This window comes from Caretta caretta, chromosome 4, assembly GCF_965140235.1.
Source record: "Caretta caretta isolate rCarCar2 chromosome 4, rCarCar1.hap1, whole genome shotgun sequence".
Taxonomy (NCBI): Eukaryota; Metazoa; Chordata; order Testudines; family Cheloniidae; genus Caretta; species Caretta caretta.
In genome coordinates this window covers 80,362,134-80,385,610 of record NC_134209.1, presented here as the reverse complement: position 1 = coordinate 80,385,610, position 23,477 = coordinate 80,362,134, and the positions used below count along the sequence as shown (strand labels likewise).

General features: G+C 42.1%; 1 protein-coding gene across 9 annotated transcripts in view; it reads left to right on the top strand.

The window, feature by feature from the left end:
* NEK1 (NIMA related kinase 1) overlaps positions 1-19,174 on the top strand; it is a 144,859-nt gene extending 125,685 nt beyond the window's left edge. For all 9 annotated transcript variants that reach the window (XM_048847672.2, XM_048847673.2, XM_075127796.1 and 6 more), the window contains 2 exons: positions 247-379; positions 7,342-19,174. In XM_048847672.2, the coding sequence (XP_048703629.2) occupies positions 247-379; positions 7,342-7,355 (147 nt within the window). In that variant the 3' untranslated portion in view covers positions 7,356-19,174. The remainder of the gene's footprint in view (positions 1-246; positions 380-7,341) is intronic.
* The last annotated feature ends 4,303 nt before the right edge of the window (positions 19,175-23,477 follow it).

The window sequence follows — 23,477 nt, the reverse complement described above, 5'->3', positions numbered from 1 at the left end:
AAATAGATCAATCTACCTTGAGTTGCTCATTGCTGCATAGTGTTATATGACTAGAATTTATGAACATTCCTGTAACTTCGTATTCTGTTCTGCATACTAATGCTAATACATAAAATTTCATTGTGTGACCTAAAAGATAAATGTTTGTGTTAATCCATGATTCTTTTTATAAATTTGTAAATTGTTTCACTTTATGTTCATTTCAAATTTTAAATTGGACCACTTACATTGTCTACTCTTTTATAGGCAATACATGAAGATGAAGATGAGAATATTGATGTTTGTTCAACAATAGTTCAGAATATTCTGGGAAATGAATATAAACATCTGTATGCCAAGATTCTTCATTTAGTGATGGCAGATGGAGCCTATCAGGAGGGTAATGTTCTTAATACTTTATTGCAATTGCGTACTATTTCTGTATTATATTCTCCTACCCTAGATAATCTCATTTGTGATAGTCTCTGACATAAATAATATTTTTTCTAAAACAAACAGTTTTAAACTCATTATTACATTAATTACTTGGATTAAAAGCTATCAGAAATTCACAAAGGATATTGGAAAAAAAATAATCCTTACAGCAAATAGTAGTTAAGGAAATTTATCAAATTTCTCACATTGAACATTTTTTATTAGTACTGTGCACATTCATAGAATCATAGAATATCAGGGTTGGAAGGGACCTCAGGAGGTCATCTAGTTCAACCCCCTGCTCAAAGCAGGACCAATCCCCAACTAAATCCTCCCAGCCAGGGCTTTGTCAAGCCTTACCTTACATTCCTTCTGTAGCTAATCACAGATGTGCTCCTAAAGGTGAAGTTGGTTATTTAGCTCTGGAGCATATATGAATGAGGGCAATAAAGAAGGAATATAATAAATAGTAAAGCTTTCAAAACTAAAATGATTTTGCTGAAAAGCGGTGATTGTTACAAATTCATTAGTGCTTTTCCTTCAGTGAGTTGCAATGGTAGCTGAACCAGGTTATCTGCAGCTCCTATTCACTACTGCACAGGTTACTCTTCCCTTTCTCAAAAAAGTGTCAAAAAACGCTGTCCATCATGCTCCTACTATCGCGGTACACTGGCACACTTAGACTAGCTGCACCTTTTCAGAAACCAAGCCAACATTCATGATTCTGATGAAAAAAGCATTGCCAAATTCTAGGACTGGGCTGAAATTATAACATTCAGGATAATTAACTGAAGTACTACTTCTACTTCAAATCTGAATAGATATTGGTATAGGGAGAGAGAACACAAGAAGACAAATTCCCTAGGGAAATCCTCAAGCATAGGCAGAACGTGCCAGTGCTACTGCACTCGCCTACTTCCATGACACCCGTGGTCAAGACAGCAAACTGTTGAGAAGTTAAAGCTGTTGCTGATGGATGCAAGGTTTGGTAATAAACAAAACCATCACACACACTGCTTGTCATCCAGCCTCTGTAATCGAAAGTCTCTTCCAAATCAGAGTGACCCTCTTGGCTACTCAGTATAGCAAACGAGGGAACCAACAGCAAAGGAAGCAAAGTAGCAGTCCTGTTTTCCTTGAACTTAAGATTCAGAAGAGACCCTACCTTGGACACAGCTCCCATTGGCGAACTGAGGCCACTGGGAGCTGTGGGAGGCCGTGCCTGCGGACAGTCAATGTCAGCAAAATGTCTCGTGGCCTGCAATCAGATTACCCTGATGGGCCGCAGGTTGTCCACCACTGCTCTAGACAAATTGGTGTGGATTCCTCCTGCAGTCCTACATTCCCTAGAACGGTGGTTAAATAGGAAAATATATAATATAGGGGGTGTGTGCACCTTTTTCCTGCCCCCTCCCAACCAAGACAGTCATTACCAATGATTGTCTCATAGGGTGGGATTCGCACCTAAGGGTATTGTGAACCCACACATTAAAGGTAGAGTGAGAAGCTGCTTGTCATGTGTCCTTGCACTTTGAGCAATTTACAAGGCTTTACCATGCTTTTACCCCTCACATCAAAGGCTTCTTGGTTTAGGTACAGACCAACAATGCAACCACAAGATACTAAACTGGCAGGTCAGGGCACAGTCCGATCAGCTATGCCAGGAAGCTATGAATCTCTGGGACTTTTTTTTTATCAAGGAAGATATTTCTCCCATTGCTGCTCATTTACTGGGCTCCCAGAATCAGTTGGCTGACCCCCTCAACAAGAGGTTCTCCCAGTGTCATGAATGGGTTCCTTAAGAACAGTGTGCTGAGGACTGTCTTCCAAGCCTGGGGTATTCATTAAGTCTCAGACCACTGATAAAAAGAGTAGGCGCACTAGTTCTCCTATGAAATCTTGAACACTGTTCCACAAGAAGGCCCTGAGACATTGGGTCCAAAAGGGAGAGTTCCTGTGAGGTTCCAAGTGGCTCCAATATTGTGAAGTCTTCTAAAGCATATTGTAAGAGCCAGACCTTAAAACAGGATTTGGTACCAAGGATATCTTAAATTTTGGACAGTCGTACCCAGGTTACTAGAGGTTCTGCCTGAAAGAGATCTGTGTATTCAGACTCTGTTATCCCTTTGATACCTATACGATCATCCTGTACTTCTGCATTGGTACCAATGGAGTTTGACCCAGATCTTCCTATCAGGCATATGGGTTCTGTACTATCGATAGTGAAGCTGGCTTTCACAGGAAATCATCTAATTCTTACCTATATACCATGGTTCCAAAAGAGTTTAGATATGCTAAAGACCATGTCTCCACTAAGCCCGGATCTCTGTTACTAAACCATACCGGTCATCTTGCAGTCTGCTGGGTCACCAACTCCACATCTGTCATTGAGGCCATTTTACTCACCAACTTCAGTCATCCAGGGCAAACCATTCTCTCTCTCACACCCACCCACCTGTTTTCACCTCCCTCTGAATATGTTGAAGAGGACTCTGACTCACAAATTTTAGTAAAGGGTTCTCCTGTATATTCTAGGAGGCATCATTTGCCCACATGTACTGACACTATAGAAGAAACAAGACCTCAACTCCCACCCACTGAGTATGACCAGTGGTTGATGTCTTTCCTATGCCCTTTGGACCCTCCCCCAGTGGGCTTGTTGGGATCCTCTGGCTATTTACCTGTTCCAGTTTAGGTCAGCATCTACTCACTCCCAAAGGGAGCATACACAGTTTCATTCTTCTCAACCTCCTCTCTCATCCTCCCAAACAGAGGAGGGGAGACTTTGGAGGAGCAGGAGGCAAGGGCTGACAAAGAGGTGACACCTGTTTGTTAATATTTTGTCGCCATTGCCTGATGAAGCCATCATGCCTTCACTACCTTCCATGGCGGATGACTTCAGGATGTTTCAGGAGCTGATGAAGCATATTGCCAGTATGCTTCAAACTCCATTGGAGGAGGTCCAGAATTCTAACCATAAACTCCTGAACGTTTTGCACAGCTCAGCCTGTATGCGTAGCCATCCCTGTCAATGAACTTTGCCGGAGCCTGCTAAGATTATCTCGCAGACTCCAGTTACCACAGCACCTACTTGCAAATATGCAGCTAAAACGTACTATGTCCCAGTCAAGGATTCAGAGCTTTTATTTTCTCACCCTATACCTCTTTAGTAGTGGAGGCCATCAATGGATAAGGTAGGCAGTGCAATTCTAAGTCTGCCCTTTTCTCCAAAGATCACAAGAGACTTGACCTCTTTGGTTGTAAGTCCTACTCCTCGGCCACATTACAGTTTCAAGTTGCGAACCACCAGGTGCCTATGTCAAAATATGGTTATTTAAACTACAAGTTTAATTCTCTTATTCAAAACTTACCAGCTGAGCATCAGAAAGGTCAACTTTTGGCAAAAATATCATTACAGACATGCCTCCTTTAAATGCAACCTACACTGCAGCACAGTCCATAACCACCATGAGCGTGATGTGATGAGAATGTTGGCGGCAGCTGCTGGGTTTCCCTAGTGAGGTTCAGAGTACTGTTGACCTTCCTTTTGACAGCCACCAAACCATTTGCTAAGTCTACCACTGACTTTTTTCACCCTCTGAGGGACTCAAGGACCATGCTCAAATCCCTCAGGATCTATACACCTGTGAACAAAAGAAGGTTTAGCAGGTCTCAAGATTTCACAGCAGTCTCTTCTACACCGTTTTTCTAACTTCCATAGGCCACCTGAGTTACCAACCAAGAGACCTAGATATTCAAAGAAGCCAGCTTCTGCCACAGCTACTTTGTCCCACCATTCACATCTTCTAAGCACCAGTTTTGATGGCTTGGACAGGAGTCTCAACTGTTTAGTTGACAGATCTTACTGCTATACCATCCTATGGTCAATCCCCCTTTTGGATACCATCTCTCTCTCAATTTCAAGCTGCATGAGAGAACATAACGTCGGACAAATAGATGTTGGAAACCATAACATCTAGTTACACCATTTCATTTCAATTCCATCCCTTGCCCACTACCCCATCCCTTTTCAGCTACCTGTCTCATGCTCAATTGCTGACACAAGAGATTGCCTCTCTTCTGTGTTTAGGAGCCATAGAACCAGTTCCTGTATAGCACAAGGGAAAGGGATTCTACTCAAAGTATGTTCTGGTTTCCAAAAAACAGAAGATGGAGGCCAATCATAGACCTCAAACATCTGAACACATATGTGAAACAAAATAATTCAGGATCGTGACCCTTGCACGCACAATTTCCTCTCTAGATTCTGGAGGTTGGTTTGACTTTCAGCCTACAAGAACACATTTTCATGTGGTATTCCAACCTTCTTACAAGAGGTTTCTTCTATTCCTGTTCAATTAGGACCATTACCAGTACCAGGTGCTCCTTTTTGGCCTCTCCTTGGCTACAAGGATATTCTCAAAGGTTATAGCAGTCAGCCACACACCTTCATCATGGAGGCATAATCATCTTCTCTTATCTAGGCAATTAGTTGTTCAGGGCGGCCCTTATCAGAAAGTATTATCAGCGGTACAGGTGATACAATCCCTATTCTGCAGCCTAGGCCTCCAGCTCAATCTCAAGAAGTCCATTTTGATACCACTTCAGCGTCTAAATTGTATAGAAGGTTTTCTGGATGTGCTGGCAGGCAGGGCTTCTATCCCTTCCAACAGATTTCTCACCTTCCAGAATTTCATCTCAAGAATTCAGTGCATTCCCCAGTTGGCAGTGAGAAACTGTCTTCAACTGCTGGAGCACATAGCAGCTTGTATTTTGTATTTCAGCATGCCAGGTTACATCTTTGGTGTCTCCAGTGATGGCTTCAGATGGGCTACAGACTACACAAGCACAGTCTGGACAAGCTTATATCTGTTCCCCAGTGGGTTCTGAAGTCACTCAACTGATGGAAGACCCTGTGAATATCGGTGCCAGAGCCACATTTATCCAAAATCCCTCTACTGTCATGATAACATCAGATGCATTATTCTTGAGATAGGGGACACAGCTGGTACCCCACACAATTCAGGGCAAATGGTCACTGCAAGCACAGCTCTTCTGCATCAACTTTCTGGAGTTGAGAGCAGTCAGGAATATTCATTTTCATTTTCTCCTTCTAATCTGAGCCAATTCAATCAAGATAATGACAGACAGCATGGCCTGCATGTATTATATCTATTGTCGCGGGAGACACATTCCCCTCTCCTTTCATGGCTCCTCAGTGGTTCTCAAGGTTAGAGATTTCCTGTTCCTTAGAAGTGCAACAGGTATTAATGAATAGTAGAAAAGAATCTATAAGACATAATTACCTCCAGAAATGGACATATCTTTGGTGTAATAGGTGAAAGCTTTCCCCTGCTCATTCTTCTCTTTCCAGAGTCTTGGATTACTTGTTAGTAAGATTGGGATTTTTTTTGAGTTTTGTCAGGGTTCACTTAGAAGCGATTCCAGCTTTTCACTCTCCATTAGAAGGTTTTTTGATCTTCATCCATTATATCATAGTGAGATTTCTGAGAGGTCGAGTGAATCTCATCCCACCAACCAGAGATCCTTGTTCTTAATTGCCTCATGAAACATCCTTTCAAGTTACTAGCTATGTGCTCCTTCTTACATCTATCTGTGAAGACTGCCTTCTTGGTGGCCATCATCTCTGCCCTTAGGGTCAGGGAACTGGGGGCTCTAATGGAAGACCCTCTATTCAGTGTTCTCTACAAAAAGGTGTTACTTTGACCCCATCCAAACACATTTTATCAAAGGTTTTTTCTGAATTTCATATTAATCAGACGATTCACCTTCCAGTTACTTTCCCAAAGCCACATCAGACTAGATAAGAAACTTCTTTCCATACCGTAAATGTGAGGAGGCTGTTATTCTTTTACCTGGATAGAACCAGACCCTTGAGAAAAATCTTCTAGGCTTTTTTGTGTCAATTGCAAACAGATTTCAGTGATCCCCAGTCTCTATGCAGAGACTCTCAAGATGGATCTCTGGTTATATTATATTACCTGGAATGAGTTGGCTGCTGATCAGCCTTCCCCGAGAGTGATAGCTCATTCTACAAGATGATAGTCTACATCTGTAGCTTCTCAAATATGTTCAAGTTGCTGAAATCTGCAGGGTTGAAACCTGGACATGTGCACCTACTTTCTCCAACCATTATGGTTTTGGTTAATGCTGCTAGATCAGATGTTGCAGGAGGCAATGCAGTTGTCTCTTCAGTACTGAACTCTGCCCCGAAGCTCCCTCCTCCTTAGGGAGGTACTGTACTGGAGTCACCTGAAGTGGAGCACCCCTAAGGATGTAATCAAAGAAGGAGCGATTACTTACCTCGTGCAGTAACTAGAGTTTTTCGAGATGTCTACCTAATGGTGCTCCACTACCCCTCCTCCTTCCCCTTGTGGAGCTTTACGATAGAGAAGGAACTGAGGCCAGTTTGCCCACACAATGCTTTATATCCTCCGTGTGGGGGCACATGTATTGGCTGAATGGGCACTATTACCAAAAATCTCCGATCAAAGGCGCAAGGGCATGCGTGCATTTGAAGTGCAACACCCATATGGACATCCATTTTGAAGAACTCCAGTTACTACATAGGCCGAGTAATCTCTCTCTCTTTCTTAGTAGTGAAAGGATTTCATTGTGATAACAGCTTTGTTGTATATGATTTAAGTTGAGCAGGCCATATAGAGTGCAGCAATCTTAAGAAGTTTATTAGTCCAGTAAAGATGTAATGCTATTCTTTGCTTTACAGGCTTGTATGCATAGTGCTTTCAGTGCTGTTTTGAAGTCTGTTAACAATTTTTTTAAAGTTGTTCATTTCAGTCTTATTTTGTAATAGAATTTTTATCGTATATGGTTGCTTACTTAACTATTTATCTTATTAAGTTTTACTGAATCTGCTAAATTTGTCTTTTTTTCCCCTCTCTACAGATAATGATGAATAAACCTGCCTCAGGAAATGCGATATGTAGGTGTCTGGATTCTGTACAGCAGAATTGCGAGTTACAGTGGAAAATGTAATAATAACTGAATAAGGAGCAAGAAAGTGGGAGACCTAAGAAAAGCATGCTGATTGCATGATGAAGATGGAAAAACATGCCTATATTTCAGATGAGATGTTTATGTATTTCCTTTTATATGTTTCCTCATTTTTAAAGTTACCTGCTGCAGAAATTACACTTTATCTTAAAAATTTCAACCAAAGTATACGGAGGATGGCCCAGAAGATGGTTTTTGTTTTTTTAAATCAAGATAGATTTATCATGTATCAGAGGCCTTGCCATATTAATTGTTGGCTGTTAGGTGTAAGCAGTTAAAAGGATTACCGTGTTTTGAAAATACCTGCTTCTAGCTCTTCACTTACACACTAAAAATAATTCTATTTATCCCTACTAAAGATTGTATTTCATTTTCAGTTGACCAGTTAGACTGTATTTAAATAATCACATTGTGTCAGTAGCCCAAGTTTGAATATTTCACATTTTTAGAATAAAACTGGTAGCATGTTGAAGTTTCCATTTGTCACTTTTTAACCAGTGTCACCTGAACTATCTTAATAGTTTTTGCAAATTAAGGCAAACTGGTCTTTAACACGTCATTGAAAAAGTTAATTTTTTTTCAAAGGGATAATGGAATTCCTTTGTAACTGGAGAGTTTGTACCATAATCTTTCTAGCAGACACATTCATATTTTGAATTTTGCTATCTTCTCTAACTATAAAACTGTGCAAAAGTTAAGGCTGCTCTCTCCCCCCCCCCCCCCCACTCCTGCCACACACACGCAAACAAAATGGAATAACCTTAAGTACTGTTACTATTGTCATTTTGACACTGATGATTTGTTGTGTGATCTCCCTGGACAATATATACCTAGATTTTCCCCATACTCTGCTCCACTGTCAGAGGGAGCACCATATTGGCAAAATACGGTGTGTTTTTTTTCCCCAGAGACAATGGCTAGAAAGTGTTACTAGTCTGTGTGTATAACAGGTCAGGTATTACAGATCAAATGAAACTTATAATTTTCAGTTACCCTATTGGAGAGAGATGGATTTCCAACCCCTGAGTAATAGCAAGCTCAGGTGGAAAAATTTAAAAATTAAATTATTTTAGCACTAAGTGAAAGTTAATATGTACATTATTTCTAATCTTCATAAATAAATACTTGATTTTTGTATAACTCTTTATTTTTATGGTATTACTATTAAAAATTCCTCTCTTGCCCATTGCAGGGGGGCAAAACAATGTTAAATTCTTTTTGCTTCTGTGGAATTGTTTTTCTTTACATGTTTTAGAACCAGAGTGTAAAATTAATTGGAGGAAGAGGGTCAAAATCCTTTGTTCTCTTGGCTGGGTTATCAATTTAGGAATCCACAGTGAGATTCCCACTGATGTCAGTGGGAGATTGTACAAAGATCAGAGGTAAATGGCAATGATGTATTACCTAAACTTTCAGTTGTTATTTATTGAGTACCTTAGTATTGTCTCATTCAGTAGAAAAATTAACTTCACCTTTATGACCCATCCTCTTCCTATCTTGTGTTTCTCTTCTTTCCCCATCTTTTCTCTATTTCTCTTTGTCTTTACTACATGTCTGCATTTCATTTTCTGCAACAACTCTGTTCTTCCCTCCAGGCTTTATTCTCTTCCTCTTTCCCCATTTTATCCACTAAAATGATCAGTACTAAAGTAGTTAAGCCTGACATTTCAAGTGTCTATAGAGATAACTATACAAAAAAATTAATTGGGAATGGGGAGATCACACCTTTTAAAATTCATTGTTTCAAGCTGTCTACAGACTCAGATGCCCCCTTTGACACTGGTTTTAGTTCATATTTTCAATGTTATCTTTGTAATTGTTTAGAAACAAAAAAAAAACCCAGATTCTGCAGGATCTGAATATGCCATTCAGACCACAAATATACATCAAACTGGCTGTTGGATGCTTTTGTTCTAAAATCTTAAACTTCCACAAAATTCCTGAGATGAAATCTGAGCCCAGTGATGTCAATGGAAATTTTGCTATTGACTTCATTGGGACCAGGATTTCACTTAAATGTGCGTTACTTCTAACACATTACCTACACTAGGCACAGCTTGCTTCCTATAAGAGTAGGAAGTAAGTTTGGCCATACTGAGTGGACTACGAGCTTTTAAGATGATGGGAGTACTTTTGCCAGTTAACTGTTTATGCAGAATCCATGCATATTTTTCACATTTAAAAAAGAGAATAATCTTAAGGCCTTCCAATCAATTCTGAGTTCTCCTAAATCCCTCGAGCTAATTTAAGGCTGCATGAAATAGTAAATAAGTATATTATTCGAGTATGGAAAAATTAATCTCTCCACATTTTAAAACATATTAATCTGTCTAAATGTACACTATAAGAGGATCAAGACAAATGTTTGCAGATTTCAATCTATGTAGGAGAATTATTTTTTTATGTCAATTGTTTAAATACTTGGTTGGGAATTAACACAAAACCCCAGCCAATTATAAGAGGAGGTTGTCCATAACGTGTGTAGTATCTTGAGTGTAAGTTATGGCAGTTTATTTAAAGAAATGCTCTTTAGGCTCAGAACTAACTGGGCCTTAAAATTATTTAAGGAAAGAGATCGCTTGTTGAGAATCTAATTTTGCAATGACTTTCTATTATAGAAAAAAACTAAATACTAAAAATTGGCCCACTGTGGGTCTGATCCTTAAGCCCTGTGCATTTGAAATTCCTGTTTACTGCAAATTGAGTTTTGAGCTTCTTTTCTCGATTTCTTCACTCCTTCCCCCCATCAGACCAAACTGAGCAAGCTGAAAACTAGGAGGTGCTTGGTATGCAAAGAGACTTAAGAGCTGCAAAAAGATAGATATTTCTCCACGACCGCTTCCAGCATGGGGACCATCAATCTGCCAGGCAAAGGCGTTCTGATTCAGGACATATTGTCAGAGCCTCTGGTCCCTGCCACATCAACAGATTCCATCAGAGATGCCTCCACCAGGATGGGTTTGTCCTCTTCTTGAATCAGCTCTCAGGACTCAGTAAACCGGATTGTCCTCTGCAAAAAGGGCATTTCAGGAGTAAATAAAAAAAACTTGCCCACACCTTGAAAGGGAAAAAAGCCCCAGGGTCGCATCCCAGTTGTGTAATAATCAGTCAGGAAGAAATTTGGCGTCTTTCTGCCTCCCTTTCTTCAGAGGGGAAGATGTGGGTCTCTTAGGGATATTCCCTTGCACTTGCTCTCCAATTATGTTTTAATTGATGAGGGTTCAGGACTCCTTACATGGATTAAGATTCAAAAGATATTAGACAATAATAGCTAATGACCCAAAGTGGGTATGACAACACTTTTTCCCCAAATGACCAACCCTCTACCCCCACAAAAGTAAAAAAAAAAAAAAATTCCCCACCAAACATGCCTAGATCTTAATCCCTTACAAAGCTCTCACTCCTCCGTCAAGGAAAAGGAACCATTGGTTTTGGATAATGTAAAATTCAAGCCAGAGAGGCTGGAGAGAGATTCCTCCCCACCCCCACACTGGACTTAATCCCAACTGATTTAACTCAAGAAAATTTCAGACATCTGTGAAGTTGCCACCTGGTTATCCTTTGATACCTTTTTTATATTAAGAGCTACAGACTTGACCTTTATCCCTCTGCAAAAGCATCCTTATGTTCTTGGACTGGGGATTCAGAATGGAAGATTTTTATGTGGTTTCCCTTGAGAATGATCTCTGCCTCATTCTGATCCATCCAAAGCAAGTTCTCCAGTTGTCTATGCAATCACCTCTTCAGGAACCATGTATGTAGCTAACAGAGTGAAATGAGATGTAGATATAGAACATTTATACTTAACCTCTTAGTAAAAATGTTGTTTTCCATACAGGTATGGCACAATTGTTCTTCTTTGAGTGATAGCTCATGTCCATTCAACTGAGGCGTGTGTGCTCGCAACATGCACTGGTGCCAGATGTTTTCCCCTCAGCAGTATACGTAGGGGACCGGCTCTGGCACCCCATGGAGTGGCGCACATATGCCACGGCATATAGGGTGCCGCCGGCCTCCTCCACCCTCAGTTCCTTCTTGCTACCAGTGACGGTGCATGGAACTGTTGCTGCTTCAGCTAGCGCTGTTGCTTCTCATTCACTCAAACCTATTTACCTCTTGTATATTATTGTATATAGTTCCCCTAGTTTTAGTTTCCCTATTTGTTAGAGACTTAGTTAGTTAGGGACTTCGCCTTGGGATAGGGCATGCCCCGGTCCCCAGGCTTTAAGCCCTGTGATAGCTGTAAAAGGCCCATGCCCATTAGTGATCCACATAACAGTTGTTTACAGTGCTTGGGCAAAGGTCACATTAGGAATAAGTGAAGAATCTGCAAGTCCTTCAAGCCCAGGACAAAGAAGGAGCATGACATTCACTTGAAAGCGTTCCTTATGGAGTCTGTCCTTACCCTGATGCCAGAGCGGCGCTCTGATTTGGCGCCGAGCACCATGACCTCTGTGCGCAGCGCCCCACTGATACCGTCTGCGCAGCACCGGTCCCCTTCCATGGCTCCAGCCAAGAAGCATAGGAAGACGGGGTGAGGAAGGTCTCCAGTTTCCCGCAAGGGAAAAGACAAGTCTGAGGTGGACCAAGGCCCTGTCTGGGGCCCCTCTTCACCCCCTTCGGGATCTCGGGCCCCAGCTCAGGTTGAGCGGTGTAGCCCAGTCCACTCACCGCCGGCTACCCTGGATAGTGACGGAGGTCCTTGTCAGCTCTGGGTGCCGTCCACCCCGGAGGCCCTGAAAGCGGCGCAAGAGATTATGTCCCTCCCGGTGACACCCACTCTGGCCCCTGCAGGGTCCTGGTGTAAACCTGCGTTTGGACCACCACAGTCTCCACATATATGGCAAAGATCCCTATCCAGTCTCTGGACCTCGGACAAGGGCGGAGAGTCTCGAGGTGCAGCTTGCCAGTAACCAGGTGCAGACCTCTGGAGGCACATGCCCCCCCAGCAGGAGTTTTGGAGTTGGCACCAGAATCTCCGCAGCACCGATACTGCTCCAGGGACAGGTCGAGGGACAACGGTACTGTTCCCTGGACTGTCACCAATCCCCCAGGGTGGCATCACTGCATGTGGCTGCAATTTCATGATGCCAAACCCACTCTGGTTCCCAGTCCTGCTCCACATCCTGGTATCGCTTGTTAAGTGTGAGGCGTAGATCACCGGCTGGGAGCTGTCGTGGATCTGCTGGTCACCGACGTCCTGATCCATGCGCTCATTGAGGTCAGCCAGATCCAACTTGGGGAGGAGCGGCTGGTACCGATCGGAGCAAAGCCACCACTCAGCTTGGTCTTGGTTGCAGGGGAGCGACCCCTCGGGATCTAGCTCACGTTCGGAGTGAGGTTCCCTAGCTGCAGGACAAGCTCCAATACCTACGTCGATGGCACCGCAGCCGGCTCCGTGGTCTCAGGCTCCGTGGCCGGCACAGTGGTATCCATGGAACCCATGGGGATTCACTCAGCCCTCCCAGGCCTCCTGCTTGGTATCCGGAGCTTCAGAGAGACTGACTACCTCCCTCTCCCACCCCCTCTCCAGTTCAAGAGATCTTGGCTGCAGGCACCCTACAGGCACAGGAGGAAGTGGGCGAGCAAGCCGCCGGACCACCTCTGCTTGTGGAGAACCTCTTGGTACTGGCTTCCTCCTCGTTGTTGCCAGATGCGGGTGTAGTGGGGGGTCCTTCCACTGGTTCCCCAGGATGATGCTAAGGCACATCAGGAGTGTTAGAGGGTTGTCGCCAAGCTGGGCTTCTAGGCGGACTCCCTCTTTGATGTTCTCTGCCCCGTAGCCCCGGCCAGGGTAGCTTTGCCCCTATGTGAGGGGGTCGCAAAAATTACAAGTGCCTTCTCTGGAAAACCCCCTCCTCCTTGCCTCTGGTCTCCAAGAAGGCAGAGTGCAAGTACTTTGTGCCATTCAAGGGTCACAAACTCCTTTATAAAAAGAAAAGGAGTACTTGTGGCACCTTAGAGACTAACCAATTTATTTGAGCATAAGCTTTCGTGAGCTACAGCTCACTTCATCGGATGTTGAACACAACAGGCAGAGCATGATCCTTGGCCCTCTGCCAAGAAGCACTCTGTCTCTGGGACTTCTGCATCGGACATGGAATCCATCCAGAAGCGGGTCACCTTCTGGATGCCAGGAATACGCTAGCAGATCACCGAAGCAGGGACTTCTCTCACCACGAGTGGGCGTGCCACCCGGAGGTGGCCGTCACGATCTTCCAGAGGTGGGGAACTCCACAAGTGGATTTGTTCGCCACCATGCAGAACAGGAAGTGCCACAGGTTCTGCTCCAGACAGGGTCTGGGCAAGGGCTCCCTCTCCAACGCCTTCCTCCTATTGTGGGCAGGAAGCTTGATGTATGCATTCCCTCCGATTCTGCTCATCAGCAAGATCCTAGCGAAATCAGGAGGGATGCACGTGGGAGAGGTTGCATATCAGGTGTCTTCGGCCTCTATTCTGAGAGTATGGGACCATTCCCTGGAGCAAATGCAAGACCAGGTACTGGTTCCCAACTATGTGCTGAATTCCCCAAGCTGATGGACGGTCCCAGAGAATGTCAGCAGGGGTCTTCTGATATGACTTCTAGTCCTGCAAGTTCTCACAACAGACAACAGTCTGAAGGAAGGGTGAGCCCTTCTTGGGACTTGGAATGATGTAAGGTAGCTGGAGTTCCAGGGCAAGAACCACAGCATCAAGCTCTTGGAGCTCACAATTATCAAACTATCACTACTGAGATTCCAGAGCTCCCTAGAAGGCAACTACATCTTGGTCCAGCCAGACAGCATGGCCCCTTCATTGCATACTTAAACAACCAAAAAGTGGATACAAGGAGGGTAGCTCTACATGCAGAAGTGATGGAGACAATGGAATGGGTAGACAAGACTCCCACTTCCCTAAAAGCAATACATGTGAAAAGAGAGCTGATCCAAATGGCAGGCTGGCTCTGCAGATGCAAAGTCAACTATTCAAAATTATGCCTGAACCAGGAAGTCTTCATTGTGGTCTTACAGACATTCGGTCTCCCCTCAGTCGACCTCTTCGCCAATCACAAGAATGAAAAACAGTCAAAATTCTTCATCTGGGAAGCAGACCCCAAGTCCGTAAGGACAGATGCTCTATTGCACAGAAAACCAAAAGTCCTGCTGTATGCATCCCCATCCTTCCCTTTCCTAGAAAAGATGGTCCAAAAGATAATGTGAGAAGAAGCAAGGGTGACCGTGGTAATTCCATACCAACCAAGGAGAGAATGGTTTTCTGATCTGATAAAACTGAATCTGGAACCACAATTGCAACTTCTGACAAGACCAGACATCATTTTCCCAAGGCCTATTCCTCAGTCAGATGCAGATAGTCTTCAAGTAACAGCCTGGATACTGACAGGGAAGCACTAGCTACACGTGGCCTATCTTTCAATGTGATCAGGACTCTGCTCTCATCCAGGAGAATTTCCATGCAAAAAACCTACTCCTCCATGGGGACCAAGTTCAGTTTGTTGTGCAAAGCATGCATCACAGATTCAAGGGCTCCTGGGATTCTGGCCACTCCAGACTTCCTTCAGAAAGGTGCGGATAAGGGCCTTCAGCCCAGCACTGTAGCATGCCCAGTATCCGCCCTCAGAAGTGTACTATTTGCAGGATCCTTGTCAGAATGCTCAGGTATCCAGATTTCTCGGAGCAATCAGACTTGCCAGTCCAGCGGTCGGACAGATCTTCCCTAAGTGGGACCTACTACTGATGTTGAAAGCCTTAACCAACCATCCCCTTGAGCTTCTGACTGCCTTCATTCTGTCCAGCACCAGAGCTTCCAACCAAGAAGCAGTGGCACACTCTAGATGTCAGAAGAGCACTAAAAACTTATAACAAGCATACAGAATTCAAAAAGAGATTGGGCTTCCTATTGATTTTTTTTTATCTTGAAGTGCTAAGGGCTTACAGTGTCCAAGCTATCCCTTTCTAGATGAAACAGACTATGCACTGTTGAGGCATACAAGCCATCCAGTGCACCTATTCAAGAAGGAATCAAGGTGCATGATCCCTGGCAATCTCATGGGCCAAAAGAGTGTGCGCTTCCACTGCAGAAATCTGCAGAGCAGCCGCATGGTCATTTGGCTAACACTGCTGTCATACCCTTTAAGACTTGTTTCCACCAAGGCCTCCTTGCTAGGAAGGTGCTGCAGGTGGTAATATAACTTTTTGCCACTGCAGCAGTTCAAAAGGGGTGTTTGTGCCTTCCTGATATCTTAAGAAAATAAGAACGGCTGTACGGGAACATTCCAGTGGTCCATCTAATCTAGTATCCTGTCTTCTGACAGTGGCCAGTGCCAGATTTGTCAGAGGAAATGAACAAGACAGGACAATTTCAAGTGATCCATCCTCTGTTGTCCATTCCCAGCTTCTGGCAAGTGGAGGTTTAGGAACATCTAGAACAAGGGGTTGCATACCTGACCATCTTGGCTAAGAACCACTGATGGACCTATCCTCCATGAACTTATCTAATTCTTTTTTGACCCCAGTTATACTTTTGGCCTTCACAACACCCCCTGGCAATGAGTTCCACAAGTTGATGGTGCATGGTGTGAAGAAGTACTTCCTTATGTTTGTTTTAAATCTGCTGCCTGTTAACTTAATCAAGTGGCCCCTAGTTCTTGTGTTATGTGAAGAGGTAAATAACATTTCCCTATATACTTTTCCCATACCATTCATGATTTTATAGACCTCTATCATACCCATCCTTAGTTGACTCTCTTTAAAAAGAATGGGACTATTCATTTTCGATCTCTCTTCATATGGAAGGTGTTCCATACCCCCAATTTTTGTTGACATTGTCTGTACCTTTTCCAATTCTAATAAATATTTTCGAGATAGTGACCAAAACTGAACATAGTATTCAAAGTGTGGGTGTACCATGGATTTATATAGTGGTGTAAAGATATTTTCTGTCTTATTATCTATCCTTTTCCTAATGGTTCCTAACGTTAGTTTTTGTTGACTGCCATTACACATTGAGCAAATGTTTTCAGAGAACTATCCATGATGACTCCAAGATCCCTATCTTGAGTGATAACAGCTAATTTAGACCCCATCGTTTTGTACGTATATTTGGGAATCTTCTTTTCAATGTGCTTTACTTTATACTTACGAACATTGATCTTCCTCTGCCATTTTGTCAACCAGTCACCCAGTTTAGTGAGATCCCTTCGTGACTCTTTACAGTCAGTTTTTGACTTAACTATCTTGAGTAATTTTGTATTGTCTACAGATTTTGCCACCTTACTGTTCATTTTTTCCAGATCTTATGTTCACTTTTTTATCCCTCCCTACACTTGTTCACTGCTCGCTACTTCCCATATGCACCAGAATTGTGGGAGGGAGACACTGGGCTGCAGAATGAAAAATTTCTTACCAGCTAATTTCCTTTCTGCTAGGAGCATCTCTCACAATTGTACCCATCCTGAATGGCTTCACAGCCAAGGGGCAGCATTTTATTTGTATCACATAGGCAGTGGCCTACTGTACGTAGTTAGTATTATTGTTGCTAATAATTTTCTAAGTTTTCTTTTTTTCACTGCTTTGGAATGAATCATCTGGCAGCAAGCAGCAGAAGGGGTCATAGCTAGCATAGGCTGTGCTGCAACTTTGAGTCACCTCCAGAAACTGCGGACAGGAAAGGAATAGCCCATATGTATCAGAATTGTGGGAGATGTTGCTAGCAGAAAGAAAATTATCAGGTAAGAAACTTTCCATTCCTGCTCAGTTTGTGGAGACTGTCTGTCATAAATATAAAGGGAAGGGTAAACCCCTTTAAAATCCCTCCTGGCCAGAGGAAAAATCCTCTCACCTGTAAAGGGTTAAGAAGCTAAAGGTAACCTCGCTGGCACCTGACCAAAATGACCAATGAGGAGACAAGATACTTTCAGAAGCTGGGAGGAGGGAGAGAAACAAAGGGTCTGTGTCTGTCGGTATGCTGCTTTGGCCGGGGATAGAACAGGAATGGAGTCGTAGAAGTTTTAGTAAGTAATCTAGCTAGGTATGTGTTAGATTATGATTTCTTTAAATGGCTGAGAAAAGAACTGTGCTGAATAGAATGACTATTCCTGTCTGTGTGTCTTTTTTGTAACTTAAGGTTTTGCCTAGAGGGATTCTCTATGTTTCGAATCGAATTACCCTGTAAGGTATCTACCATCCTGATTTTACAGAGGTGATTCCTTTATTTCTATTTACTTCTATTTCTATTAAAAGTTGTCTTGTAAGAAAACTGAATGCTTTTTCATTGATCTCAGGTCCAAGGGTTTGGGTCTGTGGTCACCTATGCAAATTGGTGAGGATTTTTACAAAACCTTTCCCAGGAAGTGGGGTGCAAGGGTTGGGAGGATTTTGGGGGGAAAGACGTGTCCAAACTACATTTCCCAGCAAACCCAGTTAGAGTTTGGTGGTGGCAGTGGATATTCCAAGGGCAAAGGATAAAATTAATTTGTACCTTGGGGAAGTTTTAACCTAAGCTGGTAAAGATAAGCTTAGGAGGTTTTCATGCAGGTCCCCACATCTGTACCCTAGAGTTCAGAGTGGGGGAGGAACCTTGACACTGTCTCTTACTATATCTAAGCACAGCACATTGGGATCCCTGATCTTGTTTGGAGCCTCTAGGTGGTATTCTAATAATTTAGAATTAAAATTTAAAATGTACTTTGAAAGGCAAGATGCTATATAATATACACGCATATGTACATACAAGTGATACATGTTGTCAGATAATCTGATCAGATTCAAAGTAGCCAGTCAGAGTTACAGAGCTTTTATGATTAGAAGTCAATTAACGAAAACAAAATCCACACATCAAGTTTACAGTATTCTTGACAAGGTTTTGTATTCCTGTTGTGGATAACACCATTTGTCAATAATTCATGTTCTAGCTTCTCATGCCCCTTTTGGCTGCCTTGCTCCTTACTCTACCTGAATATTGTATGTTTGCTCTTTATGCATGTTCTCAACTGCCTTCCTTCTAAAATTTAGAAACAAACCTTGGACACTGGTGATGGAAATTTGTGATCATTGTCAAACTTCTGGCAAGGGTGTTTTCCATGTTTCTTTGCAAGAGAAATGATCCACTATATTAAAAAGCTTCTAGAGCAGTGGTTCTTAACTTTTACTGCAGCCTGCACCCCTTTGGTTCTCAAAATATATTCTCGCACCCCTTATAAAAAATCATTGAAGTAGGTCAGTTCTTTAAACCTACATATATTTTTGTTTGTATATTACAGTAATCGTTAAAGTATAATGTTAATAAATACATAGGTTTGATGAAACAAAGTAGTTGTACTTATGTGCCTGTGCTTAATTTGTGTTTTCGATGATTTACCTTCTAAAAAAAAATCTGGCACGTTTTGCACCCCCAGAAAGGGTATCTCGCACCCCCAGGGGGTGCATGTACCCCATGTTAAGAACCACTGTTTTAGAGGAACTTTAACTGGAATTGAGCTGTTAAAGCTCCTGTCACTGTGCTCAGATGATACCCTTTGCCATTGGTTAGTTTTGTAATTAAAGTATTCCTAATACTTTAAATTAAGCATGCAATATACTGTACTTTGGTACACTTCATTGTAATTTTTTAAAATATACTCCATTAAGGCTGTAAAACAGAAGAGAAAACACATTTTGCAGTGGCCAAGAAACCTGTTATCAGCCACTACATTATTCAGTTTGACTTATATTAAACATGCTTCTAGAAACATGCAATGCTTAGCTTACTGGTATGCATTTTAACTTCTCTTACACCATCTGGGTGCCAATAAACACAATCCTATATTTGATGCAGTTCTTCCGAATTGGGCAACTCTAAGATAGGGACAGCATATATAAACAGAATGCTCTTCTGCCCCCATATATCATGGAACTATGGGATGCTGCATGGAGATCATGCAAATATGTATGAACAAGGGAAGAGGAAGGTAGGGGGAAATACTACTACTCTTAACTGTCGAAGTCATTAAAGCAGAACCTAAAATATTCATACAAGGATGGGGGTAAGACCACTAAATCATAATTGCTGAATTGAATTTAAGTCACGATTTCCAAGAATCAAAAAACACATCTAGTAAATGAAATAGCCTTAATAAAATTACTATAATTTTTATAAACTAGATTATTTAATTGTAGGTGATTTGTGGCTTAAAACATTAGCTTAAATCACGTCTCATGAAAATGTTTAACAAGACAGCCATTCTTGCTTTTAGATCCTTCCCCACTGTCATGTTAGAAATGCATTTTCTTGTCTTTTTAAGGATGGAATTGAAACACTGGGACCAGTATAGATAGTTGCCACAGGCTTTCTTCATAAATGCTCTTTGGTTAGCAGACAGTTAGTGTCAGAGGTCAAGACTAACACAGAGGAATGTTCTGCATTTGAGGGAGTTATATTCCCAAAGCAGAAGTGTCTAAAGTATTTAGTGATTAGAGAGGACACAAAGCATCCTACTTAGTTGTTCCTCAGACACTTTTAAACACCCTCATCTCTCATACTAAATAATGTGCCTCCAAGGCATTTAAAATGAATCCAACTATTAAATTGATGTCATTTCCTGCTAAACTAGCTATGCCCTTATGGCTGGGATCCAAGTCAAAGGCCAGTTGTTCATTTCCAGTATATTCTTAGAAGTAGCATAGTTGATCATTCATGGGAATAAAATGCTAACAAAAACTAAAACTTGCTTGTCTCTGTTAAACAGCTGGGTCACAGAAAAGGAAGTTAAAGTCCTGCCTACGGTATTCAACACTCCAGCAGAAGTGTTCATGTGTGCCACTAAATAGCAGTAGCTGTAGTTCCCATGGAACAGTACCCATGGAATCAATGGATACAGACCCTTGCTGTGTGATCAGGTACAACCTTATATAATTCTGAACCACACCATAGGTCAGGAGGGAAAAGCAGTCGCTTACTTGCAGTCCTGCTTGTCACCTTACACCCCTGGTATTGTATTGAAAAGTGCCAGTCTCCACCTCCACTGCTACCATGTGTTTAAGCAACACAAAGATGGGCCATGGGCTGAGCACTGAAAGGAAAGCAAAGATGCATTTTGTATCAGAAAAATATGCACCTAACCCACCACCCAGGTGTGCAAAAATAGCATGCAACTTAAAACTTATTTAATACTGTCACGGTGTCCAGAACGGGTCACAGCTGAGACAGTCTCAGGTCAGACTGTCAGAAAACAGGGTAGACGTCCCCAAAATGGAGGTATGTTCTATAAATAGATTTAATCAAACCAGCAACAACTGTGTGCACCTGGATCGTTATACTAGCTTACCATGCAGCCACAGTCAGTCCCCAGACATGTCAGCCTATATTACCATTCAGGCAAACTGGACTTAATTATGAAAGGTTATTAAAACAAGAAATCATCACACATTTGGTTACTCCCAGCCCAAGAGAGCCAGTCACTTACCCCAGGTCAAGGTATACTTCAGATCTCCCCAAAGACGATGCGGAAGCCAATTCCTTTATTAAACTAAACTAAAGATTTATTAGTTAAGAAAAAGAAATGAGTTATTTAAAAGTTAAAGCAGGTAAAATACATTACAGATGAATCAAAGTTTGTAGGTCCAATATGATGGCAGAGGGGCAGTAATTTGCTGGTTTCCAATAGTCTCTCAGGGTTACCTAGAATGGATCTAGCAATCTCGGTCCAACCACTCAGAATTCCACCCTGTCAGAATTCATCAGTCCAGAGATGCAGAATCATTCCATTGAATCAGTATTTATACATCAGGCTCACATAAGGAAAGCTGACAAGCCTCTTGACCCACATGGGTGCTTCCTTTGCTGATGAAGATTAGGAAATGCAGCCTGGGGCTGTGAACCCCATTGAATAAAACAATGGCTCTTGCTTTGAAGTCAGCAGCCTTCTTCATTTAAATTTCCAACTCTCCAATCTTGTATGGATAAACATAATGTAGACACAATGTGATAGCCAGAAACAATTCATTAGTTTTCATGTAGTGTTACACATCAAGTACATTTACATCTTAACACTAAGACATATTTCAATTTAAATCTAATTAAGTACAAGATAGCAATCACAGGAAACAGATTGGTGGAGACAATAACATTACCATTTCACTAGCTTTCATGCATTTAAGCAAATGTAATTACCAGGCACCTGCCAAGTAAATTGTAATTCGATAACACCCCCCTTTGTTCTATTCTAACAAGTGAATTGGCTTGAACTTATTATGACCTTTTAGCTTTTGTTTGATATACATACATAAGTGAATTGCCCTGTTGCTCTGATTTGAGCTGGTCTGTCTGCGTCACAGAGCTGGTAACCTGTTTAGACAGCATTGCAAGCACATACAACCTTCTCCTGTACAATAAACCTGAAAATAGTTCAATTTGTGGATAATGGGTCCATTTCTTGCTCTATCATTCACTCATTGTTATGGTAGCTTGCATTGCTCAATCAACCTCTTTGCCATAATGTTTACCCATTTATATAATGGTATAACAACTGTTTTGATGATGGAATTTAGAATCCTAAGTACCAAAATCCCCACTCCTAAATGAGATTTGGGCTTCTAAATCAGTTGGATTTTGTGATGCTAAACACAGTAACACCTAAATAGCTTTAAAATCTGAGTCTTAATCTTTGTGTCTCAGTTCCCCATCTGTAAATGGGGATAATAATATTCCATACTACACATGGAATGTATTTCTATACACTGACAACTGTGATGCACTTAGATATGATAATATAAATACCATAAGATAAGCTATAAACGTTTGTTGTTTTTCCTCCAAGGAATAAGATGCTGTAAACATGTGTTCCTAATGTAAACCATATTCAAATGACACACACATCCTACAATCACCTTTTCTGAATTAGTTTCAAAATTACCTTCCTACTTCTCAAGTCTCTGGGTATGCTGCATCCTATCTTTTTGGTTTATATTCAGCTGCTGAAAGGGATAGAGAACAAGACAGAAAATATCATAATGCCTTTATATAAATCCATGATACGCCCATCTCTTGAATACTGCGTGCATATCTGGTTGCCCCATCTCTAGAAGGGTATATTGGAATTGGAAAAGGTGCAGAGAAAGGCAATAAAATGATTAGGGGTATTGAACAGGGATTAAAAAGACGGGGACTCTTCAGCTTGGTCAATTTCACTGTCATAGGAATTTAAAAATGGTAAATTTCATGATTTCACCTATTTAAATCTGAAATTTCATGGAGTTATAATTGTAGGCCCAAAAAGGAGTTTTGGGGTGGTCACAAGGTTACTGTAGGTGGGGGTTGCAGTACTGCTGCCCTTACTTTTGCGCTGCTGCTGGCAGCAGCCCTGCCTTCAGAGCTGGGCAGTGTGGCTGCTGGCTAGAAGCCTAGCTCTGAAGGCAGAGTCACCGCCAGCAGCAATGCAGAAGTAAGGATGGCATGGTATGGTATTGCCACCTTACTTGTTGGCTGCTGTTGCCTGCAGAGCTGGGTGCCTGGCCAACAGCCACTGCTTTCTGGGCACTCAGCTCCGAAGGCAGTGTAGAAGTAAAGGTGGCAATACCGCAACCCCCCTAAAAGAACCTGCAACGCCTGGCAACTCCTTTTTGAGTCAGGACCCCCAGTTTGAGAAATGCTGGTCTCCCCTCTGAAATTTGTATAGCGTAGGGTAAAAGCACACAAGAGACCAGATTTCACGGTCCGTTATGTGTTTTCCATGTTTGTGAATTTGGTGGGGCCCTAAATATGACAGTTCTTATGCTCTCCTCAGACTTGGCTACATCTGTATTCCCTCCCTGCACTCTCCAGCAGTTACTTGGCTTGCAGATCATGTTTTGGAAACATCAGAATCATAAACTACCTGTATATATTGTGGTGTCTGAAGTTGGTGAGTGAAGAAAGTAAAGCAGCTATTGTCCCTACTGCTGTGCTTGGAATTTTGTAATATCAACGTCAGTAGTTCACTAACAATAGTGTCAGGTTTCAGAGGAACAGCCGTGTTAGTCTGTATTCGCAAAAAGAAAAGGAGTACTTGTGGCACC